The sequence below is a fragment of the Erinaceus europaeus genome, chromosome X (assembly GCF_950295315.1).
Source record: "Erinaceus europaeus chromosome X, mEriEur2.1, whole genome shotgun sequence".
Taxonomy (NCBI): domain Eukaryota; kingdom Metazoa; phylum Chordata; class Mammalia; order Eulipotyphla; family Erinaceidae; genus Erinaceus; species Erinaceus europaeus.
The window spans coordinates 43,501,281-43,528,736 of record NC_080185.1 but is presented as its reverse complement, the minus strand read 5'-3'; the positions used below and the strand labels follow the sequence as shown (position 1 = coordinate 43,528,736).

Here is a 27,456-nt window from a genome sequence, read left to right as displayed (position 1 = left end):
GTAAACCTCATCGATTTGATCTGGGGCCCATATTCAGCACAGGAGCCTGTGGAACCTCTGCGTCCCTGTAGGTCTGAGCTTACATTCTGTGGTCATGGCAAGGAACATTCCAAGCTGCACTCATTGCACGACCCATCTTCCTTAAGTGGCAGAGTATGTTGATCCAACCTCCCTTTGCAGAATGGGACAGTCCCTACCAATGTTGACTCACATTGAGGGCAAGGTCAAGTAGAGGCCCACAAGAGGGTCCTGATGGGAGATGATCATGGCTGTGGGGAGAGGGATCTGTTAGAGGTCTAGGCCCAACATGTCTATGTGGGAATCCCAGGATTCTCTGACTAGGGCCCTGGATGATGAGATGGCCTGGTAGTGACCAAAACTGCTTAAAGGCCATTTTTAAAATAGCTGCTGAGAGACAGAAATAGAGAGGGAGGGAGGACGGACTGCTGCACTGTTTGTGAAGCTTTCCCCTGCAGGTAGGAACTGGGGGCTAGAACCAGGGTCCTCACACATGGTACTTGTGTGACCTCTACTGGGTGAGACACTTTGGGTTTTAGTTGTTCAACTTCTGGTGCTCTCACGTGATATGCAAAAGAGTGGCCTAACTCTCTAGCCTCCGCCCCCCCCCCCCCCGCTAGAGACAGAGAGGAGAGAGAGAGGGAAATAGAATAAGACTACAGCACCAAAGCTTTCTTCAGTGTGGTGGGGGCCAACTCAAAACCCATGTTGTGCACATGGCAAAGCAGCTCACTATCCAAGTGAACTATTTCATCGGCCCTAACTCTGGTCTTTTCCAAGGGCACTGATTCTATTCATGAAGGCTCCACCCTCATGACCTATCTAATTGCCTCCCAAAGATCCCCACCTCCAAATACCATCGCTCTCAGAATTAGATTTCAACTTGAACTTTGGGGTGGGGGGCAGTAACAGACATTCAGTCCATATGTATTGAAGGAGTCTTTCTCTTAGAATTTCCCAAGTATTGAGTATGGATCAACCTGTCAATGCCCATGTTCAGTGGTGAAGCAATTATAGAAGCCAGACCTTCCACCTTCTGTATCCCACAATGATCTTGGGTCCATACTCCCAGAGGGTTAAAGGAAAGGAAAGCTATCAAAGGAGGGGATGGGATATGGAGTTCTGGTGGTGGGAATTGTGTGGAGTTGTATCCCTCTTAGCCTCTTGTCAGTGTTCTCATTTTATAAATAAAAACCTAAAAAAAAATTTCCTGAGTATCAAAGACCCTTTCATTTCTTCATGTGTCTTGCTCTAGGGTCGTTTGCTTTGGCTTTGGTTACTGTTCTGATTGACACCTCTTACTTTATTATATCTTAAAGCATAGCTTATTTGCTAAGAGATAAAGTTGTTTTTTTTTTTTTTTTTTACACAAAAAGCCAGAATTTGTAGTGAACTCTTTACAGTGTGCCTACTATCTCATAACTGGCCGGGCTTATGCTTGGAAAAAGTTATCACTGTAATAGTTCTGGAAAGCATATTGAAAATGAGAAGCCAAAGAATGCCATTCTTAAGTGTAAATGTTTGATTAATTAATAGATTTTTTCAATTCCTTTTCACTTTTGTGATTGTTGTTTTGATAGAGACAGTGAGAAATTGAGAGCGGAAGGGAGATAGAAATGGAGAAAGAGGAGGCTGGGCGGTAGTGCAGTGGGTTAAGCACACATGGTGCAAAGTGCAAGGACTGGCATAAGGATCCCGGTTTGAGCCCCAGGCTCCTCACCTGCAGGGGGATTGCTTCACAGGCAGTGAAGCAGGTCTGCAGGTGTCTTATCTTTCTTTCCCCGTCTCTTTCTTCCCCTCCCCTCTCCATTTCTCTCTGTCCTAGCCAACAATAATGACAGCAATAATGACAAAAACAACAACAATGATAAACGACAGGGGCAACAAAAGGGAAAAAATAGCCTCCAGGAGCAGTGGATTCGTAGTGCAGGCACCGAGTCCCAGTAATAACCTTGGAGACAAGAACAAAAAGAGAGAAAGGAAGGAAGGAAGGAAGGAAGGAAGGAAGGAAGGAAGGAGAAGGAGAAGGAGAAGGGAAGGGAAGGGAAGGGAAGGGAAGGGAAGGGAAGGGAAGGGAGGAAGGAAAAAAGAAAGACAGATGTCTGTAGCCCTGCTTGGCCATTTGTTCAGTCTTCTCCCTGAACGTTTGAACTGGGGTGCTCGCTTATGCTAACACACTATTAGGCGCACCACTACCTGGACCCCTAGTGTGTTTCTTCCTCCCCCCCTTTTTGTGCAGAGCTAGGGCTTCAGCTATTGTATGATTTCACCACTTGTGGGGCAACTTTTCCCCTCAGAGTGAGAGACACGGCGAGACACCACAGCACCAGAACTTACTCCCCTTGCCCTCGTACATTTATTTGTTTGATTGTTCATTCATTCATTTGTTCATTTGTTCATTCATTCATTCATTCTTTCATTCCCTTTTGTTGCCCTAGTCTTATTGTTGTAGTTATTATTATTGTTGTTGTTGTTGGATAGGACAGAGAGAAACGGAGAAAGGAGGGGAAGACAGAGGGGGAGAGAAAGAGAGACACCTGCAGACCTGCTTCACCGCTTGTGAAGCGACTCCCCTGCAGGTGGGGAACCGGGGGCTCAAACCAGCATCCTTCCTAGGTCCTTGCGCTTTGCGCCACCTGCACTTAACCTGCTGTGCTACCGCCCGACTCCCGGTACATTATTTTTTTAATTGCCCCCAGAGTTATTGCTGGAGTTCAGTGCTGGCACTGCACATCCACTGCTCCTGGTGCCCATTTTTTTCTTCTTCTTTTTTTCCTTTTTCTATTTTATTTGATAGGGCAGAGATAAATTGAAATTAAGGGTTGGAGAGGGAGATACAGAGAGAGAAAGGAAACTACAGCACTGTTTCATTACTTGTGCAGTGTCCCCTCTGTGGGTGGAGAATGGGGGCTCGAGCCCAATTCCTTGAGCATATATGTGCTTAGCTGGGTGCTACCACCTGGTCCTGCTTCTCTCTAACCCTTTGAAAGAATATGTTCATTGACGTGCGTGTGTGTGTGTGTGTGTGTGTGTGTGTGTGTGTGTGTGTGTGTGTGTGTGTGTGTGTGAGAGAGAGAGGGGGGGGTGGAGAGAGAGAGAATGAACCTGTACAGTTCACTGGAATTTCTAGAGGAAGGGCACCCAGTTCTGTTGATCAGCTTTGTGCATGGGCGCTGGGGAATAGCATGAAGGCAGAGGACTCCAAGTTCATGAACTCTGCTATTGTTATTATTATAGTCATTTCATTTGGGTGGGAGGTCTCCAGGTGCACTGTATGTTGGTAAATGAGAAAGCACATGGTCCTTATGTGGTCGACTGGTTGAACAGTGATCTGTCAGAGACTTACCTCACTTAAGAAGACCACATGTCGACAACAGTCTTGTAAATCATTATTTCCCCAATTATTTAATAAAAGTAACCAGTGGTGACTCACCTGGTAAAAGGTGATGACTCACCTGGCTGCGTGCATATGTTACCATGTATGAGTACTGAGGTCTAAGCCTTTTGTCTCTACCTGCAGGGGGAAGCTTTCCAATCAGTGGAGCTGTGCTATGAGTCTCTCTCTCTCTCTCTCTATCTCTCTCTCTCTCTCTTTCTCTCTCTCTCTGCTGCCTACTTGTCTTTGTTTCTCATCCTCTATAAAAGTAGCCACTGGGAAGGATAGAGCTGTGCAGGCCCTGAGCGCTAGGTAGCAAGAAATATGAAGTAATTGTGAAAAAATGATGTTCAGGGATCCGTGAATGGCAAAGGGTAGTGGAACTTTCGATAGTTAGACTCTACCAAATGTGGAATATGGCTTACAATTTTAGCAAAAGTAGTCATGCCACGCAGGGAATTCGACTTGCTACTGCTGCTGTTCTTATTTATGGTTAGTAAATTAGGTCTGACTCTGCACAAGGCAGTGAGAGGTAAGGGTGGTTAAAAGGTGGGCACTTTCTTTCTTTTCTTTTCTTTTTCTTTTTTTTTTTTTGTAAGATAGAGACAGAGAGGGAGAAGAAGAGAGAATGAAAGAGACCACAATACTGAAGCTTCTTTCAATGCGGTGTGTGTGTGGGAGCTCAAACCTGGGTCACGCAAAGGCAAAGCAGCTCACTCTACAAGCTATTTTGACTCTCTCTCTCTCTCTCTCTCTCTCTCTCTCTCTCTCTCCCCCCTCCCTGCCTCTCTTTCTCCCTCTCCTCTGTCTTTCTCTCGTCTGTTTTTCTTTTAAAGGTGGCTCCTATTATCTCCATCTTGGAGATGAGGAAATTGAAACTCAAAAGTTTAATACTCAAAAAGATGCTTGGGGGCTGGGTGGTGGCACACATAGTGTGAAGGAAAATGACCCATGCAAGGATCTCGGTTCGAGCCCCCAGCTACCCACCTGCAGAGGTATCTCTTTGCAGGTGGTGAAGCAGGTCTGCAGGTGTTTTATCTTTCTCTTCTGCTCTCTGTCTTCCTCTCCTCTCTCGTTTCTCTCTGTCCTATCCAACAACAACAGTAATAATAATAGCAACACCAACAACAACTATGGGAAAAGGATGGCCACCAGGAGCAGTGGATTCATAGTGCAGGCACCGAGCCCTAGTGATAATCCTGGAGGCAAAAAATAAAATAAAATAAACAAAATAAAAAAACCTTGCCTAGGTTCACACAGCATGTAGCCGAGCCTGGCTCAGAACCCATGGTCCCTAACCTCAGAGCCTGCTCTAAACCACTGTAGCCTGCTACCTGTTTCTTCTGGCTGTAATAATCATCCCTTGATGTCTTTTCTCAGTTGGAAGCATAAAGCTAATTAGTTTTGTCATCACCGGGACTTTACTGCTTTAGGCTGATTTTTTTTTCAGATAGAAATAACAGGAAGGGGTTGGAAAGACAGCTAATGATTCTGAAAATGACTTTTATGTCTGACATGCTGAGCTCCTAGATTCAATCCCTAGCATCACTGTAAGCCAGAGCTGAACAGTGCTCTGATTTAAAAACAAACAAACAGAAAGGGACAGAGAGAGAGAAAGAGACAGAGGGAGAGAGGCTTTCCCTTCCCTCGCCTTGTGTGGTGCAGTTCCTTGGCTTGAGACTCAGTTGAATGCACGACAAAGCAGATGCACTATCTTGTTTACCGGAAAGGTTAATTTCTGGAAGTCTTCAAGTGGGGCTGGGAGATGACTCACCTTGTAGAGCATATTTTTTTTTTATTGTTGTAGTTATTATTGTTGTTGTTATTGATGTCATCATTGTTAGATAGGACAGAGAGAAATGGAGAGAGGAGGGGAAGAAAGAGATGGGGAAAGAAAGACAGACACCTGCAGACCTGCTTCACCACTTATGAAGCCACTCCCCTGCAGGTGGGGAGCCAGGGGCTCGAACCAGAAGCCTTATGCCGGTACTTGCGCTTCATGCCATGTGCGCTTAACCCGCTGCACTATTGCCCGACTCCCGTAGATCATAATTTTAAAAAATCCATATTTATTGTTGGATAGAGATTGAGAGAAATTGAGAAAGATGGGGGAGAGAGATAGAGAGGCACCTGCAGCTCTACTTTACCACTCAGGAAGCTTTCCCCTTGCAGGTGGGGACCAGCGGCTTGAACCCAGGTCCTTGCGCACTGTTAGTGCATGTGCTTAACCAGGTGTGCCACCACCTGGCCCCTGTAGAGCGTATTTTTTACTATGCGCAAGGACCTGAGTTCAGGCCCCTGGACGCTACAGCAGTCCATCTCCAGGGGAAAAGCTTAATGAGTGGTGGAGCAGTACTGTGGCATTTCTCTCTCTCTCTCTCTCTCTCTCTCCAACCCATTCCTTCTCCCCCTCTCCTCACTTCCTTTCTGTCTTTCATTTTCTATTATATAGAAAAGGTAAAAAAAAAATTGAGTCCTGGGGCCAGACAGTGGCACACCTGGTTAAGCACGCACATTACAGTGCACAAGGACTCAGGTTCAAGCCCCTGGTACCTACCCATAGGAGGAAAACTTCCTAAATGGTGAAGCAGGGCCTAAGGTGTCTCCCTGTCTCTCTCTCTCTCCCCCCTTCTCAATTTCTCTCTGTCTCTATCCAATAATAAATAAATAAATAAAAATCTTATGGGGAAGGGGCAGGGAGTTTAGGTCCTAGAACAGGATGACAGAGGACCTAGTGGGGGTTGTATTGTTGTGTGGAAAAATGAGCAATGTTATGCATGTACACACTATTGTATTTACAGACAACTGTAAAACATTAATCCCCCAATAAAGACATAAAAATAAATAAATAAAAATCTTTAAAATAATTGAGTCCATTGGGAGTGGAAGACTCAGGAAGGCATGACGCCCCTGCAATAACCCTGGTGGCAATAGATAAATAAATAAGTTAATTAATAAAGAGTCTTCACAGGTGGAGTCTTCTCCCCCAGTTCTGATGAGAAGCCAGGCTGCTTTTCTCATCCGGAGTTAGCTGTGCCAGATGTCAGCAGTTATAAGAATCCTTTCTAAAGGCTTGGCTTGGGTACTCAGGAGGCTAAGCCCCTGTTTACTGCAAACAAAGGAGGTACGCTTAGAAGTTGGCATTGTAGTTAATGCCTACATCATCTTCAGATACTCTGCCAGGGGGAAATTCTGTTTCTGGCTCGAGCCATTTCCTGTGTGTCAAGAGCCTGTACATCACTTCCCCTTTTAGCGGTAAACACTTGCTTAAACATGAGAGGAGGAGGGCTGATAAAACAGCTCGCTTCAGGGAGTTGGGTGGTAGTGCAGCAGGTTAAGCACACGCAAAGTGCAAGAACCGGGATAAGGATCCTGGTTCAAGCCCCCGGCTCCCACCTGCAGGGGAGTTGCTTCACAGGCAGTGAAACAGGTCTACAGGTGTCTATCTTTCTCCCCCCCATCTTCCCCTCCTTTCTCCATTTCTCTCTGTCCTATCCAACAACAATGACATCAATAACTACAACAATAATAACTACAACAACAATGAAAAACAACAAGAGCAACAAAAGGGAAAAATAAATATTTAAAAAAGCAGCTCGCTTGGATAGTGTGCTGCTTTGCCATGTGTGTTAGCCCTCTTCAAGCTTGGTCCTCATTTTATTGGAGGAAACTTTAGTGCTGTGGTCTCTTTTACTCTCTCACTTGCTGTTTCTATCTTTAAAAAAAATGTAAGGGGGTTAAGCGGTAGTGTAGCAGATACTGGTTCGGGCCTTCGGTTCCCCACCTGCAGGGGGATCGCTTCACAAGCGGTGAAGTAGGTGTACAGGTGTCTACCTTTCTCTCCCCTTCTCTGTCTTCCCCTCCCCTCTCCACTTCTCTCTGTCCTATCCAACAACAGCAACAACAATAACAATAACCACAATAACGATAAAACAACAAGGGCAACAAAATGGCTTCCGGGAGCAGTGGATTCGTGGTGTAGGCACCAGAGCACCAGCAGTAACCCTGGAGACAAAAAAAAAGAGAGAGGCATTAAGGGAGGAATAGTGCACATTCACATTGATGATGCACTGTATGTTCATCTTAAAACACTGATTTGAATGCTTTTGATTGTCTTTATTGAGTTATGCTTTACCTCTCCTTGAAGTGTGTGCAATCTTACGTGTCCAATCTGATGAACTTTCACAATTGTATCCATTCAGGCATCTGGCTCTCACGCTAAACATGATCTAGAGCATATCTTTCGCTCCAGAATGTGTCCTCGGGCCCCTTCCTTGTACCCTTGTTTAGTCAGACAAATACTGAGCTGTTTAGTGTCAGAGAGATGAGCTTGATCTCGCTCAGCCCTTCTTGTCAGTGGAACCATGTTAAATGTATTCTTGCACTTGATTGATGGATTCATTGATTTTACCACCAGGGTTATTGCTGGGGCTTGGTGCCAGCACTAAGAATCCACTGCTCCCAGTGGCCTTCCCCCCACTTTTTTTCTTACTATGTTTATCAGAAAGGACAGAGAGAAATTGAGAGGAGAAGGTGAGATAAAGAGAGGCACCTGCAAACCTCCTTCAACTCTTAGGAAGTGTCCCACCTGCAGGTAGGGAGAAGGGGCTTGAACCTGGATCCTAGCTCATGGTAATGTGTGCATCACTGGACAGACCCCCACCACTTAATTTTTGTACAAATTTTATTTATTTTATTTTTTTATTTTTAATTAATTTTATTATTATTAATTTGTTTATAAAATAAAAACTATCAACAAGACCATAGTATAAGAGGGGTACATTTCCCATTGCCAGAACTCCATATCCCATCCCCTCCCTTTAAAGCTTTCCTATTGTTTTTTTTTTCATTTTTTTTAAATCAAGAGGGGAGGGGGTGATAGAGAGGGAAAGAGAACAAGAGACATCTGTAGCCCAGCTTCACAGCTCACAATGCTTTACCCCTGAAGGTGGGGGCCAGGGGCTCGAACCTGAGTCCTTGAGCACTGTAATATAGGCACTTAACCAAGTGCTCCATTGCTAGGCCCGTAGCTATCCCTCTGGGAGCATGGACACAGGGTCATTATGGGATGCAGAAGGAGGAAGGTCTGACTTCTGTAATTCCTAGCCTGTTCTTACCTTTCCCTAGTGGGGGAGGGGCCTGGGGGGGTCCTGGACACATTGGTGAGGTCCTCTGTCCAGGGAAGTCAGTTTGGTGTCATGGCAGCATCTGCAACTTGGTGGCAGTGTAATAGAGCTGTAAAAAAAAAAAATTAAAAAAAAAAAAAGAATAGAAACTTCCAATGGAGGAGATGGGATGTGAAACTCTGGTGGTGGGAACTGTGTGGAATTGTATCCTGCTTATCCCACAATCTTGTTGATCATTATTAAATCACTAATGGGATTTTCAAAATCAATCAAATTTCCAAATAACTTGGTTATAATAATAAGTATCTATTGCCTTCTTAAACCCCAAGATGGCAGGAAAACTCCTCATTCTCTATAAAACCCATATTTCCCCCACTCCTGAAACCTCTGTGGTGGGGCTCATTTTCTAGAAGGCTTTCTCTTGATCCAGACCAATTGATACTGCATCTGCTGATCTCAACCTAATCAATGCAGCTGGTACCACCTTGACATGTTTCATTTTATTTTATTTTAATGAGAGAGAGAGAGAGAGAAAGAGAGAGAGAGACTGCTTAAGTCTAGTTTATGTTGTTGGGGATTGAACCTGGGACATAAGAGCCTCAGGCACAAAAATATTTTGCAGAACCATTATACTGTCTCTCCAGCCCTTTCTCTTTCTTTCTTTCTTTCTTTCTTTCTTTCTTTCTTTCTTTCTTTCTTTCTTTCTTTTAAAGATTTTATTTATTGATTGATGAGAAAGATAGGAGGAGGAGAGAGAAAGAACCGGACATCACTCTGGTACATGTGTTGCTGGGGCTTGAACTTAGGACCTCACATTTGAGAGTCAAGTGCTTTATCCACTGTGCCACCTCCCGGACCAGATTGCACTTGCTTTCTTATGCTGAGTCTGGTCTGGAAATTCTTCTATACCAGTTCATGCATCACTCTTTCACTGTGAGTGGTATTCGACTATATGACCATACCATGGTTTGTTTATCCATGCACTTTTTGATGAATGTCTGGGTATTTCCCATTTGGCCCAGTAACTCATCAGTCTTCTATGAGCATTCTTATAGCCTGGGGAAATATGCTGGATCGTAGAGAAAGTGTATGCTTCATTCACTTCTTGAGAAACTGCCAGGCTGTCTTCTAAGGAAGCTTAACTGGGGTCTTCCAGTGGTGCAGCTGGTTGAGTGCACACACCACAGTGCACAAGGACCCTGATTTAAGCCCCACTTCCCACCTGCAGGGAGGAAGCTTCCCGAGCAGTGAAGCAGTGCTACAGGAATCTCTCCGTGTCCTCTCTCTCTATTTCCTCCTTCTTGCTCAATTTCTTTGTCTTTATCCAAAATAAAGGCATTAAATAAATATATTTAAAATAAAAAAGCCAAAAAGCTTAACCATGTTCTACTTCTGTTAGCACATTTTATCTGAATTTGTCATTTCAATTAACAAACCCTTGTGTTGTTATTCTAGACCTGTCTTCAAAGACATTCAAGGATCTTTGGATCTGGATGGGAGATTTTCTCCTTTGTATAAACAAGACAGTAGCAAGCTCTCAAATGAAGACATTCTCAAGTTGCTCTCAGAATATAAGAAGTAAGTGTGTGGCGTTATTGCAGTAAGTCCTTATAAAAGATGGACTGCACTTTCTTAAAATGATGAATTGAATCATGTGGGAGAAGTGGAATGCTTAAAAATGTCTATTTGGCTATATGGTAGCCAGTGCATTGAGTCAATGGTAATATTAAAGCATACAATATTTTGATTTTTATACCTAGGCCAGAGAAGACCAAATTGCAGATTATTCCTGGACAGCTAAATATTACAGTAGAATGTGTTCCTGTGGATTTGTCAAGTAAGAATTCACTTGTTGCAATATAAACCTTCAGGACTATGTTTGAATCTCAGGTCTCTCTCTTTTCATTATCCCTACATTTCCCAGGGATGTTAGCAGGGGTGGGGAGACAGTGAATCCAGCTAATTTCTTCAGCTACTATTCCCCATGGATGCCATCCAGGTGTACGTAGTTAGTTTCTGTGCCCTTTTGTCCTGATGAAATGCTCCCAAGGAAGGAATCAAAAGGAGAATTGCATTTGCGGTCTAAAGACAAACATTGCGACTGTCTAGCTCAGTTGATACAGCATGAGACTCTTAAAGACTAAAACATCTGTGATCTCAGGAGAAAAATGGCCAGAAGACTCAAAAAATTAGTTTGCAAGAAATCAAGTGAAGTGGCACAAAAATATCCCACAAATGTTCAGTGTCAGTAACAGTGCACTTTTAAGCAAGGTGCCTTTGCTGATTGATGTTGTTCTCGCTCTCTTGCTGATTTCTGCAGTCTTCTCTCTCTCTCTCTCTCACACACACACACACACACACACACACACACACACACACACACACACACTATTTAGCATGAAACTCTGGCAACATTTTGGCCAGACAGCACCACCACCTCATATGAGCAGGGGGCAGTTTGCCAGGAGATAATTCTTTTTTTAAAATATTTATTTATTTTCTTTTTTGTTGCCATTATTGTTTTTATTGTTGTTGTTATTATTATTTTTGTTGTTGTCATCATTGTAGGATAGGACAGAGAGAAATGGAGAGAGGAGGGGAACACAGAGAGGGAGAGAGAAAGACAGACACCTGCAGACCTGCTTCACTGCCTGTGAAGGGACTCCCTAGCAGGTGGGGAGCCGGGGGCTCCAACCGGGATCCTTGTGCTGGTCCTTGCACTTTGCGCCACGTGCACTTAACCCGATGGCCAGGAGATATTCTAAGGTACTACTAATAAAGGCATTCCCCTACTGACATTCTATCCATTTACCATTCTATTCATTCACCCAATACACACTTGTGCTTTTTAATTTTTTTCTTTTTTTCACACTGCATCTGCCACCAAAATTCTCTTCTCCCCCCACCAGTCTGCCCCCAGTGATAAACCACCATAGTCCTAATGAAGTTTGAGAGTTAGGTTACTTTTTTTTTTCCTTCTGGGTACAAGTTCATGTATTGTAATTGTTCATTAGCAAAACCACCCAACAGTTGTCCTTCATCTCTTTTTTTTTTTTTTTTCTCCAGGGTTATCGCTGGGCCTCGGTGCCAACACTATGAATTCATTGCTCCTGGAGGCCTTCCCTGCCCCCCCCATTTTTTTGTTTACTTGTTTGTTTTTTGGATAGAACAGAGAGAAATTGAGAGGGGACTGCAAGACAGAGAGAAGGATAGATACTTGCAGACCTGCTTTACCGCTTGTGAAGTGACCGACTCTCCCTGTAGGTGGGGTGTTGGGGACTGGAACCAGGATCCTTGCATGGGTCCATGCACTTCATACTAAGTGTGCTTAACCCAGTGTGCTACCGCCTGACCCCTTCCTTCACCTCTTTACTTATTTCACTAAACACAATCACCTCTAGTTCCTGCTTTGTTCTTCCAAAGGACACAGCATCATCTGTTTTATTTACATAGTAGTATTCCTTTTTTAAAAAAAATTATCTTTTTATTTATTCCTTTTTGTTGCCCTTGTTTTATTGTTGTAATTATTATTGTTGTTGTTATTGATGTCGTCATTGTTGGAAAGGACAGAGAGAAATGGAGAGAGGAGGGGAAGACAGAGAGAGGCAGAGAAAGATAGACACCCAAAGACCTGCTTCACCACCTGTGAAGTGACACCTCTGCAGGTGGGGAGCCGGGGGCTCTAACCGGGATCCGTATGCCAGTCTTTGTGCTTTGCATCACCTGCGCTTAACCCGTTACGCTACCACCCGACTCTCCAGTAGTATTCCTTTTAAATTCTACCTCATAATTACTTTTTGTAGTCATCTGCTGACCTTTGATGCCGCTTCTACTCCTTGGTTGTTATGAGTAATGCAGCCACAGGCGTAGGGCTGCATATGTCCCTTAAAATTGGTGTCTTCATGGCCTTTGGAAATATGTCTAGGTCTGGTATTGCCACTCATAAGCTATTTCCACTTTCTGTTTATATCTATATATAGTCTATAGCATTATCTATGTTGTATATTATAGTTCATATATACTTACAAATATTTACTATAATATATGTATTAATGAGAGTTTCAGAGAGAGAGAGAGAGATACAAGAACACTGCTTAGCTCTGGCTTATGGTGGTGTTGGTGGTTGAATCTAGAACCTCAGAGCCTGAAGCATGAGGGTCTTTTGCATAACCATTATACTGTCTTCCTAACCCATCACTTTTATTTGTTTGAGGGCTCTCCATATTATTTTTTCATTGTGGCTGCATCAGTTTGCATTCCTACCACTGGTTTAACAGAGTTCTTTTTTCTCCCCAACTTTGCCAACACCTGTAATCACCCATTTCCATGACTGCAGGTCATTCTCACAGGTGTGAAGGGGAATTTTAGTGTGATAGTTAATGTCAATTTCTCTAATGATACATGAAGTGGATTTTTTTTTGGGGGGATAGTAATGTGTGCTTAACCAGGTGTGCCACATTTAGCCCCTTGGAGTGATTTTGCTTATCTGTTTGTTTCTATGTCAGTGGGCCATAAGTATATCTTTAGAAAACTGTCTATTCAGATCTTCTGCCCACATTTTTTATACCAGAGTACTGCTCAGTTTTGGCTTATGGTGGTACTAGAGGTTAAACTTTGGAGCCTCAGACATAAGTGTCTTATGTCTAACCACTGTGCTATCTCCTCCAGCCCTTCTACCAACTTTTTTCATGTTAAGAAGTTTTTTTAATTTATTTTTTTTATTTAAGAAAGGCAACATTAACAAAACTGTAAGACAGGAGGGGTACAACTCCACACAATTCCCACCACCCGCTCTCCATATCCCATCCTCTCCCCTGATAGCTTTCCCATTCTCTATCCCTCTGGGAGTATGAACCCAGGTTCGTTGTTGGTTGCAGAAGTTGGAAGGTCTGGCTTCTGTAATTGCTTCCCCTCTGAACATGGGCGTTGACTGGTCGATCCATAGTCTCAGTCTACCTCTGTCTTTCCCTAGTAGGGTATTAATGATTTAATATTGATTTACAAAATTTACAAAATAACAAGGGTACAATTCCGCACTGTTCCCACCACCAGAGTTCTGGATCCCCAATCTCTACATTAGAAGCTACAGCAGTTCTCCCAAGGTTGCAGATATGGGTCAGTTATTATTTCTACAACTATCTACCTGTATCTGTATATATTTGGCCTCTTTTTTTTTTTTTTTTGGTTCTACCTTCTCTTCCTTTCCAAGTCACGCATACACCTATTATTCCATCCAAATACCCCTCCCTTTTTCCCTCCTCTCTCTCTGGTTCCAGATGGATTTGGATTTCAGAGCCCTCTGTTCATCATTTCTCCCTGACTTGGAGTATGGATCAAAATTGTTTTGGGGTGCAGAAGGTGGAAGGTCTGTCTTTTGCAATTGCTTCCCCACTGGACACAGGCATTAGCAGGTCAATCCATACTCCCAGCCTGTTTCTATATTTCCCTAGTGGAGTAGGTCTGCTCACTTTCTGTTTGGGTTCTTTTTGCTGTTGATGCATATGATTTCTTTTAAAAAAACTTTCATTATCTTTATTTATTTATTGAATAGAGACAATCAGAAATCAAGAGAGAAAGGAGAGATAGAGTGGAAGAGAAACAGTGACACCTGCAGCACAGCTTCATCACTCACAAAGCTTTCTCCCTGCTGGTGGGGATTGAGGGCTCGAACCTGGGTCCTTGTGCATTGTAACCTGTGTGCTCAACCAGGTGCACCACCACCTGGCCACCTGTATGATTTCTTTATATATATATATATATATTTACATATATAATATATATATATATATATCAGTCCTTTGTTAGATATGTAATGTGCAAACATCTCCCAGTTACTGGGTTTCCTGTTGATCATTGTGGCATTGTCGGATAAGCATTTATTGAACAAACATTTGTTTAATACTTACTGTGTGCTTAAAAAGTGCAAATATTAGGGTCTAGAGGCAATGACACTCAACAAGAGAACATACAAATGAATGAGTCCAGTCTACAGGCTGCTTTCCAAAGGGTGCTCAAAGAAGTGGTTGGGAACTTTGTGTATGGAAAGGCCTTGAAGAAGCAGTGAGCTTGGTTTGTAGGGATAGAAAGGAAACCAGTTTGGTTCATAATGGAAACAAGGAGACAGGTAATGAAATAGGAGGGATTACATCCTTCAGAGAATTGTTTAGCCCATGGGAGGGCCTTAAAAGACTGAATTTTAATCCAAGTGCAAGACAATGAGGATTCATTCTTAAGGTTTTGTAAGCAGGAGTGGATGTTAGTTTATGCTGAAATATTTACATCAAAAACTGTAATGGGTTAATTTAGCCTAAAGAAATCATTTGAAATGTAGACAGAGGACTTCACCTGCAGGAAAGATGATTCAAGAGCAGTGAAGCAGTGCTACAAGTGTCTCTTTCTACCTCCCTCTCTACCCCTTCCACAGTTTCTCGTTCATTTCACGGAAACTTTTTAAAAATGTAGACGGAGACCAGAAGATAGTTCACCCACTAGAGCACCCGAACTGCGTTTTTTATTTAAATATATATAATGCCTTTATTTATTTTGAATAGAGACAAAGAAACTGAGCGAGAAGGAGGAAATAGAGAGAGAGAGACACAGAGAGATCCCTGCAGGTGGGAAGTGGGGCTTAAATCAGGGTCCTTGTGCACTGTGGTATGTGCACTCAACCAGCTGCACCATTGGCAGACCCCAGTTAAGCTTCTTTAGAAGACAGCCTGGCAGTTTCTCACGAAGTGAATGAAGCATACACTTTCTCTACCATCCAGCAGTTACACCTCTGGGTATATTCTCACATGGTACTTAGGTTCAAGCCCCTGGTCACCACTTGAGAGTACCATGCAGAGGGGAAGCTTCTGAGTGGTGGAATGGTGCTGTAGTATCTCTCCTCTCCCCCCTCTCTATTTAAAAGAAAATCTGTAGGGAATAATGGAATCATGCAGCTTTAAAGCCCTAGAGAAATCCTTGCTGGCAAAACGCACACGCACACGGATGTTCTTCCCAGTGTTGTTTATATTGGAAGGAATCAGCAATGAATAGAGTCTCAGACAGTCAATGTGGGTTGAGACACTTATATACCAGGAGACTGCATGCAGCCGTGAAAAATAATTTTTATGAAGACTGTCTGCACAGAGACAGCAGATAAAATGTCAAGAAAACAGGATCGAGTTGTGGCTATATTTTCATATTATTATATAAAACATACATAGAAAGATTACCAGAAAAATTTCCCAAGTGTAAATGCTAGCAATGGTTAACTGAATAGTGGAGTGACTGCTTTTTTTCCCAGTCTACCTTTGCTCTGAACCTCTAGATCTTTTATTCTAAGCACCACTGTGATGATGAGGAAAAAAAACAAAACAAAAAACAAAAAGCAGACCCAGCGGAAATGCTGAACCCTGGGGTCCATGACACCCTGGGTCTTCCTTCTCCATTCACTATTGGCTCTGCAGCAAGGACAAATGGATGGGACCCCTTTCAGTGTCTGAATGACCATAACTGCAGTGACCACTGAGATGACTTGCTGCCAAGGGCAGGTGGTGGCTCATCTTGTAGAGCACATATGTCATCATGCACAAGGACCTGAAGACCTAGGTTCAATTCTTGGGTTCTCACCTGAGGGAGGGAAGCTTCATGAGTGCTGCAAATGTCCCTTCTCTCCTCTCCTCTCCTCTCCTCTCCTCTCCTCTCCTCTCCTCTCCTCTCCTCTCCTCTCCTCTCCTCTCCTCTCCTCTCCTCTCCTCTCCTCCCCTCCCCTCTCCTCTCCTCTCCTCTCCCCTTTCCCCTCCCTTCCCCTCCCCTTCTCTCTCTCTCCCTCTCCCCATCTTCTCTCTCTCTCTTCTATCAAAAATGGCCACTGGAAGTGGTGGAGTTTTCACATTTGGAAATACCATTTTTATTATTGCCCACACATCCTCATAAGATCTGTTCTTTCTAAAGGCTTCCATTATCTGGGTGTGAGATAGGTGAAAAATTGCACCTGCATCCTAGTTAACTTTTTGAAAGTGACTAGCTGTGAGCTAAGTGAAGCCATAAATGTACTGGTATTTCCGATGCCAGTAAAAATATGCAGTGCAAGCTACATTGCAACCATGGGGGGGGGGGGTGGAATGGATTTCTCTGCAGAGTCTAAATTTGTCAAAATTATGATTTGTTATACTTGGCCAATTACCCTATGTTGCGAATGAAACAGCAAATCACAGTTCACGCCTGGGTTGAAGGCTTCTACTGCAATCAGCTTTGGGCTTTTAGATTTTTGGTGGTGGCTGTAGGACTTTTTGTCAGTCACTGAGAAATCTGGTTTTCTTTGAAAAATCAGTCTTTGAGAAGTCACTACAGGCTTTTGTAGATACAGGGATATGTTAATGATTATTAAGCAACATTATCTTTGCCTGTTTTTTTTTTCCCCACCACTATAGACTGTATTACTTCTTCATATGTGCCCCTGAAACCATTCGAAAAGAACTGTCAAAATATTACTGTGGAAGTTGAGGAGTTTGTTCCAGAAATGACCAAATATTGCTATCCATTTACGATTTACAAAAACCACCTGTATGTATATCCCTTGCAATTAAAATACGATAGCCAGAAAACGTTTGCTAAGGTAAGCCATGTAGACTGTGCATTTGTGGCAGGGGCTATGAAAAGCTATTTATGTTCTTTTCATGCTGTGATTAATTTTGAATGATTAATTATTTCAGGCGAGGAACATTGCAGTCTGTGTGGAATTCCGGGATTCAGACGAAAGTGATGCTAGTGCACTGAAGGTTTGTTCATCATCTTGATAAACGTTTTCAGTAAAGAAAGAGATTTTGGTAACTCAATAGTTTCATATGCTCTGTTTCATCTGTCTAAACATCCGAACAGAAAATGTTCTAAAGAGACCAATAAGATTTTGTCTTTCCTTACTCATTAGAGATGGATTCATTTTTGACACATAACAAAATTTAAATCTATACAGGAGAAATATTTGTCTTTACCCCACTTTGATTTTTTAGTTGCTCTAATGCTTAGTCCCAAGGTCACTTTCTTCTCGTGACCAGGCAGTTTATAATGGGGCCACCTAGGGTCTGTAAACTCCTTCCCCCATGAAACCTGAAGGGGCTGTGAGCTGGCAGAACCACAGCAGGGCTGCTTTGATCTGAGATAGTATTTCTTCTCCCTGGTCTGGCCAAATAGTGCCTCCAAACTTGAATGAGTGGTCTGGCAAAGTTAGAGTCTTAGCACTACTGAGTGTAGCGCCTCTTCATAGAACCATTACATCTTTCCTCATTGTCACTGGCTTTTACTTTGAACCAGAACATTGTACCATCTCTACTTCTGCAGCTCCAGACTAAATCAGGCAGCTGTCTGGCTGGCTTCCCACTCCAATCACTTAGACAAAGAAGCTGGAATGTCCCCTTCACTGACAGTCCCCACCTTTGAAAAGAAATGTTTCTGGGGGTTGGTTGGTAGTGTAGTGGGTTAAGCACAGGTGGCGTAAAGCGCAAGGGCCGGTGGAAGGATCCTGGTTGGAGCCCCCAGCTCCCTACCTGCAGGGGAGTTGCTTCACAAGCTGTGAATCAGGTCTGCAGGTGTCTGTCTTTCTCTCCCCCTCTCTGTCTTCTCCTCCTCTCTCCATTTCTCTGTCCTATCCAACAACGATGACATTAACAACAACAACAACAATAAAACAACAAGGGTAACAAAAGGGAAAAAATGGTCTCCAGGAGCGGTGGATAAAAAGAAAAAGAAGTGTTTTCTTAATTTTTTTCACAGAGAATCTTAAGTTACCTTAAGGATTAGCTGCCTCAAATGAAGAATATTTTCTCCAACTATCCCTGCAGTGGAGAAATGAGAGTTCTTTTTCCTCCATACACTACCCTCCTATAACTTTTAAAATTCTTAGGTTCCCTCTCCACACTTCCTCCAAATTGCCTTCACAGCCATCTTTAAGGCTAGAGTTGGCTGTGGCCTCATAAGGAGTCTCAGGTTCATTTCTTAGCTGGCCCTGAGGCTGCCTCTGAATCACAGGGAGAGGCAATTAGTACTTTGGCACACTGGCTCCATATTCATCCTTGAGCTTATTAGGCCTTTGAAAATAAAATACCTCAAATCGAAATTGGATCATTCCACGGGAAGCCTTCCACCTATTGTGGGTGACCAGTGAGCTTGTCTGTTGCTTAAGAGTCATTTAAAGCTTGGATTCCTTTGGGCTAGGAGTACATGACTGCTGCTGATTAAAATAAATCATTCAGGGGCCGAGTGGTAGCTCACCTCATTAAGCACACACATTACAGTGCACAAGGACCAGGTTCAAGCCCCTGGTCCCCACCTGCAGGGGGAAAGCTTCACAAGTGGTGAAGCAGGGCTGTATGTAGGTGTCTCTCTGTTTCTTTCCCTCTCTATCTCCCTCTCCCCTCTCAATTTCTCTCTCTCTATCCACTGATAAATAAATAAAATAAAATAAGGATTAAAAAAAGTAGACTTAAAGAAAAAGCTTACTAAAAAAATAAATTTTCATTCATTCATTCAAGAAATGGAGACAGAAACAAAGAATTGGGGATGTGAAGCCAGGGATCAAATTCAGAACCTCCCACTTGAGAGTCCAAGGCTTCATCCACTGCACCACCTCATGGGCCTGACTTGTCTTTTTGGTTTTTAGTCTCCTCGCCCTTTCTACCACAGCAGCAGGCTGACTGAGGAGACCCACTCACCTTTAGAAATTCCAGGATCACCTGACAAGTCAGCCTCACAGGTCCTTTTCAAAACGATTAGCTGGGTTTGGATTCTTAACTGTCAGTGACTTTAGGATCTAATTGCTTTAATGGCCAGAAATTCAGGAGCATCTGTGCAGCAAGTTAGGAGCATTGGCAGTGAGTCTAAGTCATCTGGACGTATTGTTTTAGCTAGAACACTAGTCAGCCTGGCTTATGGTGATGCTGGGGATTGAACCTGGGACCTCAGGGCTTCAGGCATGAAAGTTATTTGCTGAACCATTACATTTTCTCCTGAGCCCAATGATCTAGAGTTTTACATGCTGGTGAGAGTGGGTGTGGTTCATCATGACCCTGCTCTCACAGTGACTCTGTCTCCTTCTTTTTTGCAGTGCATCTATGGAAAGCCTGCGGGGTCTGTTTTCACCACAAGTGCGTATGCTGTGGTTTCGCATCACAATCAAAACCCAGAGTTCTATGATGAGGTAAACAAACAAACAAACAAAAACCCTTGGCATCTATCAAGTGTCCTGGTTTGCTATTCTGCTTTTCTTTGTGTCTCCTCCAATACTTCATTCTTCTTCTTCTTCTTCTTTCTCTTCCTCTTCTTCTTCTTCTTTTTAATAAGTGGTTAGTGGTTTACAGTACAGTTGTTGACAGATGGGTACAATTTCCCATCTCCCTCTGATAGGTGTCTGTGGAAGACTCTCACCTCCAACTTGGGTCCTTTTCTCTTTCTTTCTTTCTTTCTTTCTTTCTTTCTTTCTTTCTTTCTTTCTTTCTTTTTAGATTTTATCTATTTATTAATGAGAAAGATAGGAGGAGAGAGAAAGAACCAGACATCCCTCTGGCACATGTGCTGTTGGGGCTCGAACTCAGGACCTCTTGCTTGAGAGAGTGTCGTTAATGTTCGGGCTGGCTTCAGCAGGCCGGGCTAGCTTCATGGCAGTAGACAGAGACGACCAGAGACACACAGCTGGGCAGAGAAGCTTTATTCACGAGTGGGCAAATCACCACACCATGTGCTTCCTCATCTTTCTCCCTCCAGCGGCGGCTGCTGCTGCGACTTTGGACCTCCTTAGCATAGGGGGCGGGGAGAAAGAGGGGCGCAAAACTAGCAGGGGCCAAACAAAATCTCTCAGAGGTAGGGGGAAGGGGACCAAACCAACACGAAGAATACCAACAAGAGACAGTTCAAAGCTTCATCACTGCACCACCTCCTTAGGTCCTTTTCCATCATCATGCACCAGGATCCTAAGACTTCCAACACTTTATCTGAACTTTCAACGTCTGAAGGTCTTGTTACCTGGGAATAGAAAATGTCACCTCATGATAAAGGGCCCTAGGGTTGACAAAGTAGATCACTTGAATAGTGCCTTGCCTCAACATGTGTGAGCCCAGGTTCAAACCCCAGCCCCACTGCATTGAAGGACATTTTGGTGCTGTTGTCTCTTTTCATTTTTTTCTCCTCCGTCTATGTCTTAGCAAACAAACACAGATAAAGAACCCTCGAGTACTTATTGCTTTGATAGTAGAGGAATATTTACCCATGAATTGAAGTAGCTCTGATGTGAGATAAAAACCACGGGAAACAGAGACTAGACGGGGACTGGGGAAGCCCTCGGTTTACCAACAAATGTGTCTGTGACCTTAAGCAAGTCACTTTCCCGTGCCAAGACTATTTGCTCAATTTTCAAATAAGTATAGGAGAGATTTTATTCTTTTAAGAAATATTTTAAAATTGGTATTTATTGGGAGTTGGGCGGTAGCGCAGCGGGTGAAACACATATTGTGCAAAACGCAAGGACCGGCATAAGGATCCCGGTTCAAGCCCCTGGCTCCCCACCTGCAGAGGAGTCGCTTCACAAGTGGTGAAGCAGGTCTGCAGGTGTCTATCTTTCTCTCCCGCTCTCTGTCTTCCCCTCCTCTCTCCATTTCTCTTTGTTCTATCCAACAAGGACAACAATAATAACTACAACAAGAAGACAACTAGGGCAACAAAAGGGAATAAATAAATAAATATTTTTTAAAATGGTATTTATATTATTTGCTGCGAGTGTCATTGCTAGGGCTAGGTGCCTGCAAGACTCCATTGCTCCTGGTGACTCTCTTTTCTATTGAGGAGGTTTTTTAAAAAAAATTTTTACTATATTTATTATTTATTGGATAGAGACAGTCATAAATCAAGAGGAAGGGAGAGACAGAGAGGGAAAGAGACCTTCAACCCTGCTTCACCACTCACAAAACTTTCCCACTGCAGGTGGGGACCGGGGGTTTGAACCTGGGTCCTTGAGCATTGCAACATGTGTACTCAACCAGGTGCGCCACCACCTGGCCCCTTATTGAGATGTTAATGGCTTACAGTATACTCTTCCCCCCCCCACCACTCCTGCCACTAAAGGCCTGTGTCCCCAGCCCCAGAGACAACCACTATAGTTCTCCCACGGTCTTAGATAGAGGCTGATACTTTTTCCCCTTAACATTTGTATGTTCAATTCTCTATATTCTGCATATGAGTGTAACCATTCTGTGGTTGTCCTTCACCTCCTTACTTGCTTCACTAAGCATCATCTTCTCCAGTTCCATCCACTTTATCCCCAAGGATAAAGGATATGATCCTTTTTATTGCTGAGTAATACTCCATTGAGTACGCGTCCCATAACGTTTGTATCTAGACATCTGTCGAAGGACATTTTGGGAGTTTCCAAGTTTTTACTATTATTAGTAAAGCTGCTATAAACATGGAGGAGCATATATCGCTTTGAATCAGTGTTATATATTTTGGGTTAATTTCCTAAGAGTGGACTGGCTGGATGTTAAGGTATTTCCTTTTGTATTTCTTTAAGGGTTCTCCATACTGTTCTCCATAATGACAGCAATACGATTTTTATTTCTTTCTAACAGAGACAGAGAGAAATAGAGAGGGAGAGACTCCTACAGCACCACTCGTGAGCTTCCACACCCCCCTCAAGGTAGGGACCAGGGGCTTGAACCTGAGTCCTCATACATGGTAACATGTGCTCTACCAGGTGCACCATCACCTGACCCCTAGTAGAGATCTTTCTGAAGGAAGCCTCTTCTTGCTCTTTCCTCTTCTGGGTTTTGTGTGGGAGCCCGTGGCCTTTTCATTAGTGAGTAGCGTTTATAGACATGGCAGTACTTCCGGGTCATTTGACCCCCATTGTCTGTACTGAAGGCCTCCCAGTTACTGAGGAGAAGGCTCCATGTGTCCTGTTCCTCCGCCCACTTCTCGCACCAACTCTACCCTGTGCTGCTTCCCACTCCTCTGTCTCCCTGTACTTGCCAGTGTCTCTCTTTGTGTTTCTGCCCACACCCTCTTCTAGTCTCTGTGGACCTGGCTTATTCAGATCTGCGGGCTGCTCTCTCTCGACTCCCACACATTTCCATGGATCCTGCATGTGCATCCCCTGCCAGAAGCACAGCTGTTTCTCCATGCTTGCCCACTTTGCCCAGTTCCCACCTGCTGGCATATGGAAGATTTATACCTCAGCCTTAGGGCTTCATGCTCACTCCTGTCTCAGTCTTCCAGCTTCTGCTTTTCAGGTGTTGCGAAGTGCTTGCAGTGTGTGTGTGTGTGTGTGTGTGTGTGTGTGTGTGTGTGTGTGGTGGTTGGGGGGTGGGCATCAGGAGGCTTTGTGCTTTTGTCACTCAGGGAGGGAATGTGCCCAGAATTCTGTGCTTCAGAGCATTTGCTATCCAGATGGCTGCAGGTTGTGAAGAAGCATGTTCTGTGGTGAGAGAGAGAGACCTGCCATGGAAAGGAGTCAGTATGTCCATACCAGGCCCTGTACAATGGTGTTGTGGCCAAATGTTCATTATCAAGTCACTCCATGTCTCTCTCTAGAACCAATGTCACTTATTATAGAACACTTGGCCATGATCATAATGCACATGATCTTCAGGATGTCAGAGATCAGCAGGCTTTTCAACCACTGGTTCTACTCTATGTTGACCAAAAGAGTATGTGAGTGTTTGTATGCACGCTTGTATGCTTGTGTGTTCCTGTGCAGGTATGTTTAAATGTTTTAAATCGCACGTACTTTATTTTTTATCATTACTTTTTAAAAATTTCTTTATTGGAGGGTTAATGGTTTACAGTCAACAGTAAAATACAACAGTTTGTACATGCATAATATTTCCACATAACAATACAACCCCCACTAGGTCCTCCTCTGCCACCATGTTCCAGGACCTGAACACTCCCCCAGAGTCTTTTACTTTGGTGCAATACACTACCTCCAGTCCAAGTTCTGCTTAGTGTTTGCTCTTCTGATCTTGTTTTTCAACTTTTGCCAGAGAGTGAGATCATCCCATATTCATCCTTTTGTTTCTGGTATATCTCACTTAACATGATATCTTCAAGTTCCATCCAAGGTAAATTCACCATGAACCTGAGACTTCGGAGCCTCAGGAATAAGAGTCACTTTGAATAACCATTATACCATCTACCCCTATTCACATTTCTCAGTTTTCCACATAACAGTTCAAAGTTCAATACCCCTCTAGGTCCTCCTCTGCCATCATGTTCCAGGACCTGAACCCCCCCCCCGCCCGAGTCCTTTACTTTGGTGCAATACATCAGACCCAGTCCAAGTTCTACTTTGTGTTTATTGTTCAACTTTTTTTTGTGATTGGATTTGTTTCATTGAAGTTACCTTTAAAATTCAGATGGAAAAGAGTTCTGCCAATATTTTCCTCTAAGTATTTGATAGTTTCTGGTCTAACACTCAAGGGGTGTTGAAATCCCCTACTATTACTATGTTACTGTTAATTTATTACTGTAGCCCTTTCATTAGATGTTTGGTGTATTTAGATGGCCTCTCATTGGGTACAGAGATGTTAATAGTTGTTAAGTCCTCTTGATTGACTTATCCTCTGAGCATTAAGTAATGTCCATCCCTATTTTTTAAAATTTTATTTGTTTTAAGGTCTATGGTGTCAGATTGAGAATAGCTGTCCCTGTCCTTTTTTGTGGTCTATTGGCATGTACGGTAGTTTTCCATCCTTTCACTTTGAGTTTGTGTTTATCTTGCTGAGTAATTAGGTGGGATTCCTGCAGACAACATATGGTTGACTTGTGTTTTCTGATCCATCTTCCTACTCTGTGCCTTTTAATAGGTGAGTTCAGGCCATTGACATTTATTGATATTATATAATGAAGATATTTTAATGCCATTATTCTAAAATTTTAGAGTGTTCTGACATGGCATGTTTATGATGTGATTGCTTATAAGAGACCTTTCAGAACTTGTTGCAGGGCAGGCTTGGTGATAGTTGATTTCTTCAAATGTTGCTTGTCTGAAAAGGTTTTTATGCCTCCATCTAGTCTCAGTGACAGTCTAGCAAGATACAGTAGTCTTGGTTGAAACCCTTTCTCATTGAGCTCTCAATATCTATCTTGCCATTCTCTTCTGGCCTATAGTGTTTGTGTGGATAAATCTGCTGCTAATCTTATGGGTTTTTCTCTGTAGGTGACTTTTTGTTTTTCTCGTTCAGCATTCAAGATCCTTTCTTTATCTTTATTCCTTTTCATTCTAAATATGATGTGTCTTGGTGTCTTTATGTCTGGATTAATTCTATTTGGGACCCTCTGCACTTCTTGAATCTTTATGTCATTTATGTTGTCTAGACTAGGGAAGTTCTCATCTACTATGTCCTGTAGAATGCTTCCCCCCCCTTCTTCCTCTGGCAGGCCAATAATGCATATATTACTTCTTTGGAAGTTGTCCCATAGGTCTCTATTGTTGTTTGTAGTGTATCTTAATCTCTTTTTGAGATCTCTTACTTCTTTCTTAGTTTTCTCTAATTCATCATCAGTCTTGCTAATTCTGTTTTCTGCCTCACTTATTCTGTTCTACCTCCCCTCTGTTGTTTTCTGTTGCTCAGCTATTTTGTTACCCTGTTCTGATACTGTTTTAGCTTGTTCAGCTAGTTGTGCTCTTAGCTCAGCTATTTCAGCTTTCAGCTGTCTAATGACCTCCAGATAGTGTTTTCTTTCGGTGTCTCGTTTTTAGTTTCACCATTTCTGATGATATTATTCTTAAAATCCTGTGACTAATACCTCAATTAGTGTTTGGATCTTGTCCTCAAAACTCTTTGCGGGGGGGGGAGACTATCTGAGTTTTTGTCCAGGTTTATTTCTCCAGTGTTTCTTCTTGGTTTAACCATTGTATACGGTGTGTTATGGGGTTCCTCTTTCAGTACCATTCAATCCACTAATCACACTTGCCTGACTTTTATCTGACCAGGGGGAGTAGAGATGCAGCTGTTATTGATGGCCAGCAGGTGGTGCTATTGTGATCTCTAGGCTTCTCTTGTTTGTATGATCCTGGATAAGTTAGATTTGGTCAAGGGGGCGGGGGGGGGGGGGGGGGAGGTAGTGAGTTGGTTGATACCCTGAGTCAAAGATTGAGGAGTTTTAGGAGCAACCTTAATTGCTTGCTGCACTTAAAGTGAAATCGCTAAAATGGCACAGCTCAGTGCGGTGCTACCTGGAGCTCTAATCTGACTTTGCTGTTCTTCAACCAGCACCTCTTTTTGTCCCAACTGGATGCAAGCACCCACCTGAGGCTGCAGATCTCTCAGCTGTAGATTATGACTTCAGTTGGTTCTCTTGTTGTTTTTACTTGCCATTTGGTGAAGAGAGACGATTTGATCCCTGTTATTCCATGGCCATCCCTCCCTGAAGTTGTAATTTATTTTTAATAATAGAATAATAGAGACTCCTCTTCTGTGTGTCTCTCTTTCTCTGTGTGTCTTCCATCCTTTATTAAAGAAAGAAACAATAAAAAAATAAAAGGCTACAAAGAGCGGTGAAGTAGGCAACTGAGCCCCAGTGATAATCTTGTACCAAAATAAATATATAAGTAAATGGGGAGGGGGCGATAAAGAAAGAAAAGAACATTCCATAACCTCTTAAATCTGTGGATATTATTACACCATAGTGACTTTTTTTGCAGGTTTATTTGTTTTATTTATTTTATTTATTTATTTATTTATTATTTATTTATTATATTTATTTATTTGATTTGATTTGATTTATTTTTAATGTGGAGGATCTGACGAACAGGGACAAAAAGTAGCCTTTCACACTCAGGGCTCATTTTAGATGAATTATACTCATGAACTCAGGTTGAGTTACACAACATTCCTGGGCCATGAGGATGTGGTTTTATTCGTAATGTTTGAAAAAAAAATAGAACAAGCCTGTGCAAATTTCATCCAGGAGAATTGACTGGACTGTTTGGCAGAAGTATGCAGTCACTCCTCATAGCTCAGGAGTTTCTTGTTGTCAAGTGGTAGCTTGACCCAGAAAACATTTGGAAGACATTTAAAATGTGATCTAGTCTCTGACCTCTTGGCCTTGGTATCTCCAAAGTCATGTCATCAGAAAAGTGTGGTGACACTGGACTATCTGACAGTCTGTCTTGATAAATAAAACTACACTCTATGATTTTTTTCTGTCATTTCAGATTAAAATCGAGCTCCCCATTCATCTGCATCAAAAGCATCATTTGCTTTTTACTTTTTACCATGTGAGTTGTGAAATTAACACCAAGGGAACGACAAAAAAACAAGACACCGTTGAAACTCCAGGTATCTGCGTTCATTTAGATAGCTTTCCCTCTCCCTCTCCCTCTCCCCACACACTCCCCCCAACATCTGTCTAAATTAGAATTGTCTAAGATAATCTCTGTCACCACGATATAGACCACTTTTTCCTCTCATTGAGAAGATGAGTTAAATTTTTCCCTTTTGTTGCCCTTGTTGTTTTATCATTATTGTTGCTGTTATTGATGTCCTTGTTGTTGGATAGAACAGAGAGAAATGGAGAGAGGAGGGGAAGACAGAGAGGGGGAGAGAAAGACAGACACCTGCAGACCTGCTTCGCCACCTATGAAGTGACTCCCCTGCAGGTGGGGAACCGGGGGACTCGAACCGGATTCCTTATGCTGGTCCTTGTGCTTCGTGCCACATGCACTTAACCCACTGCACTACTGCCCGACCCCCAAGATGAATTAAAATTTTAATGGTGGGGGTTAGGCAGTGACACAACCAGTTAAGTGCATATATGACCATGCACAAGGACCTGGGTTCAAGGCCCTGTTCCCCACCTTCATGAGTGGTGAAGCAGGTCTGCACGTGTCTCTCTTTTGCTCTTCCTCTCTATCTCCCCCTCCTCTCTCCATTTTCGCCTGTGCTTTGCCTGCTATCAGTGTCC

The 27,456-nt window shown here is 43.0% G+C and overlaps 1 protein-coding gene across 4 annotated transcripts in view; it reads left to right on the top strand.

The window, feature by feature from the left end:
- DOCK11 (dedicator of cytokinesis 11) overlaps positions 1 to 27,456 on the top strand; it is a 328,799-nt gene that overhangs the window by 153,662 nt on the left and 147,681 nt on the right. For all 4 annotated transcript variants that reach the window (XM_060182487.1, XM_060182486.1, XM_007530393.3 and 1 more), the window contains exons 15-20: positions 9,976 to 10,098; positions 10,281 to 10,357; positions 16,938 to 17,122; positions 17,220 to 17,285; positions 19,607 to 19,699; positions 26,708 to 26,831. In XM_060182487.1, the coding sequence (XP_060038470.1) occupies positions 9,976 to 10,098; positions 10,281 to 10,357; positions 16,938 to 17,122; positions 17,220 to 17,285; positions 19,607 to 19,699; positions 26,708 to 26,831 (668 nt within the window). The remainder of the gene's footprint in view (positions 1 to 9,975; positions 10,099 to 10,280; positions 10,358 to 16,937; positions 17,123 to 17,219; positions 17,286 to 19,606; positions 19,700 to 26,707; positions 26,832 to 27,456) is intronic.